Source organism: Lindgomyces ingoldianus (genome assembly GCF_010093535.1).
Source record: "Lindgomyces ingoldianus strain ATCC 200398 unplaced genomic scaffold BDR25scaffold_39, whole genome shotgun sequence".
Classification (NCBI taxonomy): Eukaryota; Fungi; Ascomycota; class Dothideomycetes; order Pleosporales; family Lindgomycetaceae; genus Lindgomyces; species Lindgomyces ingoldianus.
Genome location: NW_022985200.1, coordinates 200,012 through 211,062, shown reverse-complemented (window position 1 = coordinate 211,062; position 11,051 = coordinate 200,012). Strand labels below are relative to the sequence as shown.

Sequence of the window (11,051 nt, the reverse complement as noted above, 5' to 3'; positions counted from 1 at the left end):
TCCTCTTGGCTTTCCTGGGCACACTCCAAAGAAGACAATCCCACACCTTCCGGACGCTCCTTTTGGCTATGTTGAAGCCGAAGCCCGCAGAGGGCCTTGCATTGGTTCAGCGCCTAGAAAACTTGGCGTTTGGGCGGGTGATATGGCATTTGGGTCAAGCTTAATGTCTTAGAGTAGGACTGTACTTTCAACGAGAGTTCGGACTTGTAGGGGCTTCTTCTCGTTACATCACAATTATTTTCTCACATTTCTTCTTATCGCCTTCCGTTGCTTTTCCGTTATGGCAACCATTCTATAGTCCCCTTTTTCCTCATGTCCGCACATGTTATTCCGTTACTCCACGAGGCAGCTTCCAAAACTGTCAAAACCCACCTCTCGGGCGCGACAATGGCAGAGCTGACGGTGGAGCAGCAAATACATCTTATGGCAGCGAGCCCACACTCGCCAGAGAAGCCGTCCCTCAGCGAGATGACCTCGAATCGGTGCTCGGTTGCGTCGACCACCAAGTCGACTCTCCGCCACTCGAATCAGCTCCTCATTGAAATGCTCCAGAATATCCAAGCCGAGCTTTCAGCCCACCGATCAATCCTACTTGACGTCCAACATCGTGTCTCTCATCTAGAGCATGAATCGGTGGCAAGCATCAACAACGACCCGCCACAACTTGCAGCACTTCAAGCCCTCGAGGGACGTGGCTCTAAACGAAACAGCAAGTTAGTTCCACCAGAAGGCCAGGTCTGGTGGCAAGCATGCCAGAATTTTGCCAGAAATTCCGATCCGCCACTGAGTGCAACTGAGTTTCTGCGAACTCCAAGGCGGCTCTCCGGTATTGATTGGCAATCGAGTCGGCCATCCGCGAAGCCTCGAACACCCCCAGCAACTCCTCCGGAAGTGGAAGATCTTCCTCCACTGACACCCACTTCAGAGGATAGTAATCACAATGATGTTGATCAGAGTGATGTCGATACTCCACACGTCGAGCACGATATTAGAATTGAGGTCGATGAGATTATTACGTCAACTCCCTGGCAATCGGGGGATATTGAGACGGAAGATGACATCAAAGAGAGCACCGTCGAGATCGACAAGAAGAAGTTACCAGTACCACCAACCCTTCTACCACCTCCAGGCGGAAAACAAATTACAGTAAATAACGAAGCGGTCATCACAGTGGAAGAGACTGTGAGCCATGTCGACAATTTGCACAGATACTACAAGGGCCGGAGAAGCTTAGTAACTTATCGGGCACTTATGAAGAACCAAAAAACAGAAAAGGGTTGGCGAATCCTCTATCTATTATCGAGCATAATTACTCACATCTTCCCAGAGCACCTTGTCCTCATCCATTTCCACAAAGCGACCTATTTAAAGGACGCCAAATAGTCTGGTATTAGGGTATATCGGCCTTACTTCGGGCTGATGAACAATCGTTTCTGTCTTTCCTTTTCTATCTTAATCTTTTGGTGTTGCAGGAGAAAATATCACGCTCATTACAGCCAGATTTCCTTCACTAATTGCTCTTAAAGTATACTGTACGCGTTCTCGTACACGTACACAGGCATCTGGTGTTACGCGATGGCCTATTCTCAAACGTGATTTGTTTCATGTTCACTAAGCTTTTCTTTGCCTTTCCCCTAGTATATTTGTATCTGCAAATTGTTTGTATTCGTGTCACTTGTCCGTCCATGGTGTTTGCAACCTACTAAACACTTAGTCACACAACTGCCACTCGCTGTGCCCAGCCAACAGACCACGCTATCTGCGTCCTTCACGCCTTTAACTTCCGTCACGGCGGCCGCCACGTACGACCACCATCTTCAAACCTTCGGGCGATGTTCCGTACCCCTATCCAACTGCCCTGATCTCATTTCTAGGACTGCATGGTATACGAACTCCCCTTCCCCCAATTCCTCCTTCCTTGCCAGTTCCTTGTCTCCACTGAAAAGAAGTCTGAAGTATGGTTTGCTCTTGAATATCTCTATGCTCTCTATACTTAATTTTTTTATATAAAGTTGTTTATCTTTACTAATAAATTATTTATAAATAATAAAGACTTAAGTTTATAGCTTAGCTTTTTTATTATTTTTAAAACTAAGTAGCGCACTAGAAATTTATACAACTTTAAAATTATAAACCGTTGAATGGGCTCTGTCAGCTAGCTGCTTATGGTATGAGCACTTAAGTAGCAAGAGTAAGAGTGGTGTACGGTGTGCACAGCGTACGAAGTAGGTAGGGTGGGGGCAACATGTTTCTGGTTCTGTATTGCTCTTTCTTTCCTCTGTCGGAGGAAAAGGGGAATATCTAGATGTTCGCGCACAGAGGTTCGCGCACGAGCATCATGTGACATAGTTACATGATCCTTCTCTCGCGCGATAACTATCCAGACTGTAACACCGTTGCTACGTACAGACATAAACAATATTATACACTAAAACTCCTCTAAGTGTAAACGTGTTACTTGCTCTATACTAGCTAGTAAACTGTATAGAATAGTAGGAGGATTTAACTACGTAATTACACTAAGCACAATAATTAACTAGATTATATGTACGCTTAGAATACCTCTAGTACCTATTATACTATGCATAGATTTAAGATCTCTAGATAAATGTCTTATAAAACTTAGTATAATAAATAAAAAGAAGCTTATAATTAATATTATGTTAATTTAAAAATTATATAAGAAAAAGAAGATTATAAAAATCAAGTAAGTTAATAGAAAAAACAACTTAGTAGATGCCTATATAAAAAGGGCGCTAAATTCTACACTTAAGAAACTAATTTTGCACAACTAACTAACTATTAGAGTTAAAGTGTTAATTAATAGACTTAAGCCTGTATAAGATAATAAATAGAGCGCTATGTAATAAAAGCTTTAGTGGAACAAGTAAGGTAAACTAGGTAAGGCCTGTACAAAGAAAAAAAAGTTGCTAGTGTCTAAGCAGCAGTATTTAGATACGCTATTAGGTGTTATGTAACATAGTCTTGTGTTACAGTTGCATGTATAAATAGATAAATATTCCTTTTCTTTGCATAGACTTAGAATAACAAGAACAATTAACAACAGTTACCTGCTACCCCCTCCCTCTCCCCGCGCGATGTATACACTGTGCAAACCTCTTTGCTTCGCACGTACTTGCTAATTACAAATGCTAGCTAGCATAGAGCCTATTCAACAAAAGCTAAGTATAATTATAATACTTATAATAAAAAGTTGCTTACTATTAATAAAAGTTTAGTATATTAGTAATATTACTTTTAAAGTTTACTATTTAAACTTTTTATAAACTATAATAATTTTTACTAGTTTATAGAAACTAAAACTTTAAACTACTAATAAGTCTAAGCTTATAATAGAATAATACAATATAATTTTATTATTACACACTGTATAGAAAAGCTAAACCTAGTAAATAGACTCTTAAGAAGACTTAACTATATTAAAAAGTTATAATAGCCTTTTTAAAAGAAGAATGCAGTGTATGTAACAAACATTTGTAACCTTTTAAATTAATAAGATTATAGAAAGAAATTAATAGTTATAGCTGTTATATATTTTTAAAAAATTTTAAGCTTAGCTAGAAACTACTTTAAAAAAAAATAAAAGCTAAAATAGCTAGATTTTAAAAAAGCTAACGTACCTAACAGGTTAGCTGGCCACACGGGTTGGCCGGCCACTTTTGCCAAGCCCCTACTAAAACTACTCTATTCTCTCGCAAAACAGCCCACTTTAGCCCTGTATAAAGTAATACAACACAAGATATTATTTAGAGTCTACTTCTACTATTTTTTTACACATACGCAAGTTATGCCTAGTCTAATTACACTACCTGTATTGCCTTTAACTTAGCTTACCTTCTTTAGCGCGCACCTGCGTCTTTAGCTTCTTCCTATTACTACGCGCTTTAAACTCTTTTAAAGTGGTTAGACAAGCTCTATTTTTAACTATTAAAGTTTTTTTTACTTAAATCTACTTTTTTTTATGTAATATATGTTATGTAGCAGCCTTATTTGCTGCTTAAAGCTTTATAATCTCCTTTTACACTAACACTAGCTTATGCGCAATAATTGCTGCCCCCTTTAAGACCTTTTTAAAGGCCTTTACTATAGATATTAGTAAGTTATTTACATGCTTTTAAATTTTTACTTTTATAAGCATTAATTATAACCTAAATTTAAAAGTATTACTTAGAGTTTACAACTACTAGGGCTTATTATTAATAAGTAGTAGTAGTAATAGAGTACATAACTAGATATTAAAGGCTATTTTAACTTATTCTAAGTTAAATAGAACTAAACTAGCGCCTTAAAACCCTTCTTAGATATTACTAAAAGTAATTACTACATTATAAGTGTGTATAAAGTATAGTAGGAACTTAAGTTTTATAATATAAGTAATCTAGTTATATATAAGATTTTTAGCTTAGCACTTATACACCTTCTTTAAAGGGGCAAAACAACCTATATTAAAAAGCTGTAAAAGGTGTAATAAGTGTAAAAGTATATAAATAGTAATAATCTTATTCTTCTTACAGTACTACTAAAAATTAAGCAAGTTATAGCTTTTATAGCTGTTAATAATAAAAAGCTAATAAGCGCTTATAACTCTTTTTTTATATGCTTATTAAAGTGCTTTAACTACTATAGCTTAAGCTTATTTATTGTCTAGCTGTTTTTAAAGACTGTAATAACCTAGTTTTAAAGCAGATTCTCCTTCTTATACTAAGTAAAAAAGTAATAGCAGCCCTTAAAAATAATAAAAAGTAAAATAGCTTACCTTATTATATTAATGCTTTAGATAACTATTATTTACTTTTTATTACTTTACTATATTACTTTTAGCTGTTCTTATCTCTTTAAAGCTATAATAACTACTTTAGTTAATATTTAGCCTATTATAAAGCTTAACTTATTAAAGTTATACATGTTTTTATTCTAGATACTATACTTAGCTTTTATGTTAGCTACTAGGCAAAACTAGCTTTAGATAACCTCTAAATCCTTATAAAGTGCTCTTTTATAATTATACTTATAATTAAACTTTATTATAAACTTAGGGCAGTGCTTAACCTACATACTAGGCTAGTTTAAGCTAAGCTAGCCTAGATTGCACTCTACGCGCAAGAAATTAGCTATATTAGCTATAGCTATAAGCCTAGAGGGAAATCTGTGTGTAATAAGCTTAAGTATGTACTTAACAACAACTTTTTTTTAAGCTTAGTTAGATTCTTTAATTTAGGCTAGCATTCTGCTTCTAAAGGCTGTCTAGCGCGTTAATTGCTTAGTGTTATGTAAAAGACATTATAAATAGCTATAGCGCGTTATAAAAAGAGTTTTAAGTCTTATTTAAGAGCTTAAAAAGTAAGCTGTATTTAATGTTCTTTAGAAGATTTAATCTAGTGTTGTTGTTAAGGCATTATGTAGATAGGTAGAGTGTGGTGGGGGCTTGGCAAAAGTGGCCGGCCAACCTGTGTGGCCGGCCAACCCGTTAGGTACGTTATAAGTAAAGAACTAAAGAAAAATAATAATAAAGATTTTATATTAAGTATTAAAGAAAACTATAACAAAACAGACTTATTAACTACTAAAAGTAAAATAAAAATTAAAAAAACCTTAATAAAAACACTTATCTCTAGAATAGGCTAAAATAACATACTATAGCTAATATAAAAAGAAAGACTCTAATAATAGACTAAAAGAAGGCAGAAGTGTTTTAAAAGTGCTATAATAGCTTATTAGTAGGCTACTTTAGTGTAAAGAAGAGACTTAAAAAAATTATACATTAATATAATTAGAAAAGGCTTAAGAAGGGCATAAATGCGTACTATAATAACTGCTTAAGGTGTAGACAATTAGTAGCTCTACAACACTACCTATATAGGCTTCTTTACTCTTTACTACTACCTAATAGGCTCTAGTAGGATGTTACAATAGATTTTATAACACAGCTACTCTCTTGTAAATACTTAGAGTTAGTATATAATATAATTCTTATAATAGTAGACTATCTTACTTAGATAGCCTACTATATGCTAGATGAAGCTAATTAGAAAGCTTTAAACCTAGTAAAAGTTTAATTAAAAAAAGTTATTTACTTTTATAAGAGTTTAAAGAACATTATTTTTAATTAAAGGCTAATAATAAACTTAAAGTACTAAAATAGTTTTTATTACTATTTTAGCATATAAAGGATTCTCTTGTTAGCCTACTACTCTAAGATAGATAGGTAAACTAAAAGATAAAACTAAACCCTAGAATAGTACTTTAAGTGTTACTACTACCTAGAATAAAATAATTAGGTAATGTAGTTACTAATAGCAAAGTTTATGTATAATAATAGTGTACATGTAACTATAAAAGTTACTCTTTTCTAAGCATACTATAAAGCAAACCTAAGAGAGCTAGATTAGCCTGGAGAACCCCTAGGATAGGGGAATTACACATAGTAAACAAAGTTACTGTCGCGTATACAGAGAGCCTTGGCTGGGGCTCGGAGCCTGGGACTGGGGCTTAGAGCCTGGGACGCAGCTCGGGATCTGGAGATATTATGTTCTAAAGCTCGGTGTATATAAGGAGAGCCTTCAGCTCTCTTAGATAGGGGAGTCACTTCATCCGATCTTCTGAACAGCTACTGCTAGGCTATTTTATCCTCCACAGTTACTGTAAAAGCACTTGCTCTATAGTTAAAATGCTGCTAGAAAATTATTACTGTAAATACATATTAAAAGAAGCATATAGATAAACAATAGAAACATATATAGCTGTAATTAAAAAAATAGAGTAGTTTAGTAGGGTCTTAGTAAAAGTAAGTAACTTAAGTGTGTAAGCAACTTGCCTGTAATGTACGTTAATAAAAAGTAAAATAGCCTACTTTTTAGCATTTATACTCTAAATAGCTGTTATTTACTTCTAGTTACCTAGTTAGACTACGTTTAGCTATTTTTATTTTTCTAAACTTATAATAACTACTCTAGTAGATATTTAGCTTATTATAAACTCTATTTTATTAAAGTTATATATGTTATTATTTTACATGCTATACTTAGCTTTAATATTTTTTATAAAGTTAAACTAGCTTTAAATTACTATAAAACTTTTACAAAAAGCTTTTTTATAGTAATACTTATACTTAAACTTTGCTTTAAGCTTTAGGTAACACTTAATAAACATATTAAACTAGTTTATACTAATATAGCCTATATTAGCTATAGCTACTAGCTAGAAGAGACATCTTTACGCATCTAGCAACAGTATGTTCTTAATAATTACTTACTTTTTATTATTATTTAGCTTTTATAAGTTAGCTATATAATTAGCTTAAAAAGATTATTATGTTAGTTACTTATTATTTTTTAAAAGAATTTATAAATAGCTATAGCATATTACTTAAAAAGTGTTATATTTTATTTAATAGCTTAAAGTATAAGCTATATTAAACATTTCTTTAACAAGTCTAAGTAGTGTAGTGTAGTCTTAGTAAAAGTAAGCAAATTAGGTGTATAAGCAACTCGCCTGTAATGTACGTTATATTAAAGAAGATATTATATATATTACTATACCTAAGGCTCTGCCTTAAAGATAAGAATAACTACAACCTTTTAAATAAAGAAGAAAGGTTAAGACTATATACTTAGGTGTAGTTGCAGTAGTTGCAGGTTTTTAACAGTAGTTGTAGAACTATTCTGCGACCACTGCAACCATCTGCCAAGTCTTGCGACTACCTGCTAAGTCTATGTACGCATTTGTCTAAGCCTTGTTATTACACTATACCTGTCCCGGGCGTCACGTGACCTCTGCGGGCCGTGCCCCCACCCGGCATCGGTCCGTCTCCGTGGCGTTGGAGACCTGCATGTTCCTCTGGCCCAACCAGTGGTCGTAACAGTATCCTCTTCTAAACCTCTAAGTCTTCTTAAGGATTTTTCTATTAATACTATCCTGTACCCTCTTTTGCGCTTTATGCTTCCTGCTTCACAGTGCTCTTACATTGTAACAGTAAGGAAATTTTTTCTGGTTCCCTTGGCGCATCGGCAGGAGCTCTGGCCATTTGGGACACGGTAAGTTTAATTCGCCTTGGCGCGTCGCCCCGCACTAACTCTAGATAAAACGCACGAACGTTGCTGTGCCGCACTCCTGAAGCTAAGAGCGGTTTCTCGACTTCTCTCTCACCAACCTTCCTAAACGTCTTCTTCGTTACTTGAAGCTTTCCTCTAAACGCGGCCTCGAACGAAGTTGCATAGAACTTCTGCCTCGGTTATCCTGGTCGCGAATCACCGTGTACGCTATAACCTGCGAATTTCTTTCTCCGATTAGTTTTCGGCGGACTCGCTCATGTCAATGTTGTTACCACGGACTCCTCTCCTTCGACGCGTTCTTTCCCTCCGCAGTAACCGATTCATCTTTGCGATACATATAAGAAAATATTCACCAATCGCATCCCATTCCTCATTCCCAGCCACATTGTATCACTTCAATCAAGGTCCAAGGTCTAATCTTTTCGATTATGATGCCGTTAGTCAGGAATATCGGGACACCAAGTATGGGAGTGATGGAGTCAAGTTAGCCACCGATGGGCTTGTTCATCCTGCAGTATACCGAGACATGCCATGTTTGTAAATATAATTCAAATGTGTGTAAAGACATGCTGATCCTTTCCAACTAGTCGCTAATGGAGCACTCTTCATGCCAAATACATTTAATATGCAAGAACACGTGCGGATGTTTTATGATTACTACCTTGAGGATGTTGAGGGTGGCAAAAGCATTGAGAAACCTCTTCTATTTCGCATTGCGAAAGGTAAATACTAATTAAGAGTTGAGTAACAATATTGCTGACATTGACCAGGAACGCAGCTACCGACTAGCATGACCTTATTCAATGACTTTGGAGCGACCTTTTCTCTACAACCTTCTCGTGGAATTTCCTTGCAAAGTATGCCCCTAGCACTGTTTCTATATTTTCTTATCTAAGCCTGCACAGGCCTGAATGAAACTTTGGACGAATTCTATTCAAAATGTGCGGAGAAACACGACCTAGATCAATGGCTGATCGAGCATAAATATGCTGCTGCTATAGATGATGCAAAAACTGAAAAGTGGATGGGTGTTTAGTACTTGTGCTCATATTGCTGCTGCGAAAACTTGGGTTCTAGTGCACCTTGATAGACAATAGGGTTGGGTTTCACCGGGCTATGAAATATATTATGAGATGATATAAGCCTTTCAATACTACGTAAACATCCATCACATGACGTATTTCACAAGCGAGCGATCTACACAAGCAAACAGTCTACTTTAATAAAATCTAAGCACCTTGTACTTTAATTAACAATACATATACTAATTAACCTTCAGCACACTAATAAAAGGGTTAAATACTAGTAGCCTTTTAAGTAATCTAAAAAGGTTAAATTTTAAGCATTTAAGCTTCTGTAGAATGTAAGGCCAAGATGGCGCTTACGTGCGACAGGTATATATACTATTCTGTACGTAACAATTAACTGTTAACTAGTTAATTATTCGCACCTTTTTATTTATATTAGCATAGTGGTATAGAGCTCTGTTCTTATATAGAATCTATATGTTACAACCCGGGGTAGGGCTGTAAGCGAGTGTCGGACGGTATTAGAATCCTACGAACACTATTAGTGGACGGCCCTCTGTTACAATCCTTGCTCCGTTGAAGTGGTGTTTTCGGAGCACTACGGCCTTTTGTTCGGTTAGAGAGGGAATGGAAAGGACTTAGCTTGATCAGGTGTACAGTCCGTTAGGCAGAGTATGGGTATGGCGTAATAAAGGAAGGCAGGTTGTGGTTTGCCTAGGAAGCTGTATAGTAAGCTAGGAAACTAATCCTCTTATAGGATAGAACAAGAGGTATATATGTAGCTAAATATACAAGGCAGTAAGACCCTTATTAAAAAGTGTCTATGCCTCTTAGTCTATTATGTATAAAAAGACTAAACAGTAATTACGCTCTTCTAACTATAGTTGTGATTAAAACTATATACAAAGGTTTGCATGCAATGCATGCTCTGCGCGCGCTGCGCGCATTGCGCGCACGGCGAGTGGCCTCTCTATTAGACAATGCATTCCTCTATACATCTGTCTAATAGCTAGAGCTATTTCTCTTCTGTCTTATTACATAACTAATTTAGGACAGGGTTAAGAATCTTCTATTCTTAGTTATTTAAACCATAAGGCACTGCTAATTAGTTACTTATAGTTTAATTATAAGTTATAACACACAGCTTCCCTTTCTAGTTAGCGTCTTTGCTGTTATGCTTATACTATTCTAAGTGTTAAAATTTTTTTTTAGTTAGTAGATGCTCTTTTATAAAGGTCTCTTTATTCTTTATCTATTTTAACTATACCTTGTTAGCGTTTTTCTGCTGCCTAGCGTTGTCTACGTACTGTAGCCTAATTTAATCCTTTGTAATGTTTAAAAATGCGTCTTTATAGGCTATACTGTTTAAGTAGTTTATCTTGTGTAATAACCTTATTATTAGATAATTGCGTAGAGTGCTTAAAAAAAAGGAGTTACTGTAATGCTTTTATTTCTAACATAGCCTAGGATTAATTAGAGCAGAAGTAGAAGTGTTTATCTAAGGAGTTAAAGGCTGCCTAAGAGAAAAAGATGTAGAAGAAGAAGAAATTCTTAAAGAGGTAAAAAAAGTCTTTTACACAGCTTAAGGTTTTTTTTACTTATTAAAAGCAGGTGTAAAAGCAGCTAGAGTTGCTAGCAGATTAAAAAGTAAAGTATTTAAAAAAAGACTTTTTAACTTTAGATAAACTAAAGGCGCTTAAGGCTAAGGCTGTAGGCCTTCCTTCTCTACAGCCTATGTTAAAGGGTTATAGGTTTCCTACATTACAGCTAGCTAATGCTACTATAGTTTTAATTAATAATAGTGCTTTCTAGTCTAAGAAGCTTTCTCTAGGGTAGTTTTAATTAGAAGAGACTTTAGGTAGTTATAAAAGATTAGAGAAGCATTTAATAAACTTCTAATAAGTTTCTAAGTGTTTTTACTAGTAGGCTTGTCAGATTAAAGCACTGTTTC

The 11,051-nt window shown here is 35.4% G+C and overlaps 2 protein-coding genes across 2 annotated transcripts; both read left to right on the top strand.

The window, feature by feature from the left end:
* Nucleotides 1–312: 312 nt before the first annotated feature.
* On the top strand, nucleotides 313–1,383 carry BDR25DRAFT_378891 (uncharacterized protein; the record flags this gene model as incomplete). Its single annotated transcript, XM_033697576.1, has 1 exon — nucleotides 313–1,383. One exon carries the CDS (start codon nucleotides 313–315, stop codon nucleotides 1,381–1,383), a length of 1,071 nt encoding a protein of 356 aa, XP_033542099.1.
* A 6,766-nt stretch (nucleotides 1,384–8,149) lies between these two features.
* BDR25DRAFT_270374 (uncharacterized protein) lies at nucleotides 8,150–9,212 on the top strand. The gene is made up of 4 exons (XM_033687206.1): nucleotides 8,150–8,605; nucleotides 8,660–8,794; nucleotides 8,843–8,929; nucleotides 8,978–9,212. Exons 1-4 carry the CDS (start codon nucleotides 8,329–8,331, stop codon nucleotides 9,106–9,108), a joined length of 630 nt encoding a protein of 209 aa, XP_033542098.1. The 5' UTR covers nucleotides 8,150–8,328; the 3' UTR covers nucleotides 9,109–9,212.
* Nucleotides 9,213–11,051: the final 1,839 nt, after the last annotated feature.